This window comes from Propithecus coquereli, unplaced genomic scaffold (assembly GCF_000956105.1).
Source record: "Propithecus coquereli isolate 6110/MARCELLA unplaced genomic scaffold, Pcoq_1.0 Scaffold50, whole genome shotgun sequence".
Lineage (NCBI taxonomy): Eukaryota > Metazoa > Chordata > Mammalia > Primates > Indriidae > Propithecus > Propithecus coquereli.
Genome location: NW_012150841.1, coordinates 3398946 through 3401811, shown reverse-complemented (window position 1 = coordinate 3401811; position 2866 = coordinate 3398946). Strand labels below are relative to the sequence as shown.

The 2866-nt window shown below is 38.2% G+C and overlaps 1 protein-coding gene across 1 annotated transcript in view; it reads right to left on the bottom strand.

Annotated features, from left to right (window-relative positions):
* SMS (spermine synthase) overlaps window positions 1–2866 on the bottom strand; it is a 54058-nt gene that overhangs the window by 17001 nt on the left and 34191 nt on the right. Inside the window, exons 7-8 of the mRNA XM_012656343.1 lie at window positions 2712–2776; window positions 1797–1886 (exon numbers count right to left, since the gene is read on the bottom strand). Coding sequence (XP_012511797.1) covers window positions 1797–1886; window positions 2712–2776 — 155 coding nt within the window. The remainder of the gene's footprint in view (window positions 1–1796; window positions 1887–2711; window positions 2777–2866) is intronic.

The following is a 2866-nucleotide window of genomic DNA, read 5'->3' as shown; positions in this document are numbered from 1 at the left end:
TTAAAAAAAAAAACAAAACACACATGTACCATGCAACCAAATTTCGATGTACACACATTAGGGAAGATTCAGGGGTTAATTTACATATTAACAAACTAAATCATTCATCTAAATTGTTTATAAATCTGGAGATACACATTTAAGATTCTACTACAATATGTATTTGCTTCGATGTCTTGCTCTAACAAGCACTGTAGATATGGACACTGGACATGCACATTCTCAAAATACAACACAAAACGTATTCTACAAACTGTAATGATGGGTCACCTTTCACCTACAGTAGAATTTAGGACAGAAACTAATTGCTTATTAGCAAGAAGCAATTGTTCCTACCTCAAACATTTTAACCATACACGCATACCAATTAAATACCTTAATTCCCTCCGAAAGACCCAGGCTCAAAGAGATTATGCAGGAGAGAGACAAAAGGGACGTGGTGGTTACCAGGTTATAAAAAGGTATATGACATCTTTTATATAAGAACTCACATCACTCAATTCAGATAATCTAGAGTTGGTGGTTTCTATTTTTTTCTAAGAGTACCGAGTTTATTATTTAACATATGACACTGAAGTCAGTGAAGGATAAAGCAAGCAGACAGCACCAAGAAGTTTCTAATTCTTATCATCTGCCGTGATTATTCATCTCCTCATCCATCTCCCTCCAAGTCCTCCAGACTTTCTGTTGCTCTACCCTTGATTAATGTCTACTTCGGTTTTATATGTTTTTTTTTTAATTCAGGATATTATGGGGGAACAAACATTTCGATTACATATAATGCCTTTGCCTCACCCAAGCCAGGGCTAGAAGTGTGTCCTTCCCCCATACAGTGCGCCCCGCTTCCATTAGTTGTGACTTTACCCTCCCACCTGACCGGCACCCAGTGAGTATTACTACCATGTGAGCACCTTAGTGTTGATCACTTAGTACCAATTTGATGGTCAATACATGTGGTGCTTGTTTTTCCATCCTTGTGATACCTTACTTCGAAGGATGAGCTCAATCTCTCTCTAGGATAACATAAGAGGTGCTATATCACCATTGTTTCTTAAAGCTGAATAGTACTCCATGGTATACATATACCACATTTTAATAATCCACTCATGTATTGATGGGCACTTGGGTTGTTTCCACATCATTGCAATTGTAAATTGTGCTGCTATAAACATTCGAGTGCAGATGTCTTTTTTATAGAATGTCTTCTGTTCTTTTGGGTAGATGCCTAGCAGTGGGATTGCTAGATCAAATGGTATTTCTATTTTTAGCTCTTTGAGGTATCTCCAAATTACTTTCCATAGGGGTGGTACTAATTTGCAGTCCCACCAACAGTGTAAAAGTCTTCCAATCTCTCTACATCCGTGCCAGTATTTGTTGTTTTGGGACTTTTTGATAAAGGCCATTCTCACTGGAGTTAGGTGATATCTCATTGTGATTTTGATCTGCATTTCCCTAATGATTAGTGATGTTGAGCATTTTTTCATACGTTTACTGGCCATTATTCTGTCTTCTTTTAAAAAGTTTCTGTTCATATCCTTTGCCCATTTATTGATGGGGTTGTTTGATTTTTTTCTTGATTTTCTTAAGCTCTACATAAAGAGTTGGTGGTTTCTTTATCATCTGTACACATCCACCCTAAATACAAATATACACATGATTCATATACAGAGACAACCTGTTTATCTTCTTAACCAATCATAATAATAAAAGCTGTTTCAGGAAGGCAAAATTCTGATCAAAACTTAAATTATATTATCAGCGCACTTAAAAATACATTATCCAGAAAACATAATTACCTGATAGCAGTCTCCTTTAAGATTGTCTAAGACATCACCGCACGTTTTTCGCATGTATTTCTTACATCCATCAATCACCATTTGGTCAATGTCCGAAACAGGTTAAGGAGAATTTGAGTGTATCAGAGAATTCTGAAACAGTAGTACTTCAAACAAAAGGTTAAGGCTGGGCGCAGTGGCTCACGCCTGTAATCCTAGCACTCTGAGAGGCCGAGGTGGGAGGATCGCTTGAGCTTAGGAATTTAGGACCAGTCTGAGCAAGACCTGTCTCTACTGAAAATAGAAAAAATTAGCTGGGCATGGTGGCATGCGCCTGTAATCCCAGCTACTCGGAAGGCTGAGGCAGGCAGGAGGATCACTTGAGCTCAGGAGTTTGAGATTGCTGTGAGCCATGATGACACCACTGCACTCTAGCCCAGGTGACAGAGCGGGACTCCATCTCAAGAAAAAAAAAAAAAAAAAAATGAAGCAGAGAAGGCCAAGAAGACAATCCTACCAATTTAAAATTAAAAAATAAATAAAAAGGTTAAGACAAACATAAAGGTTTTATAATACTAATCTGGGTGTCGCAAGTTAAAAAATAAGACAGTGATTTTATTTTCACACCAAGGACATTCAGAAGGAACTGAATTTTCTTTTCTTCTCATGAGATGGCTTCAGAAAGCCATTAAGGAAACTGCTGAGTAGTAGACACGGCAGCAAAATCACTTCCTCTTTAATACTCAACTACATTATCTCTGCCTCTTGTTGGTGGCCACATAAAAATCTACCGGCACTAAATAGAAATGTCTGTTCAAGGTAGTCTATATAACACATTTGCCTAGAGTGTGTGGTAACTTGAGTCTCAAGACACTAAAGGAAGGAAGGAAAAGCAGCCCACTGAACTCATTCATTCTCTTATACAACAAAGGATATCTCTACCATAGTGACCATCTTTGGTTTCAGTTTGACTATTTCACATAATATGCCCCCGTCTCCACCTCCCAGAATCAGTACATCTTTGCCAGTGTAATCTTCTTTGCCACTGCCCATGATGGCCCGGGTATATGCCAAGTCACTCTCTGCCAAAT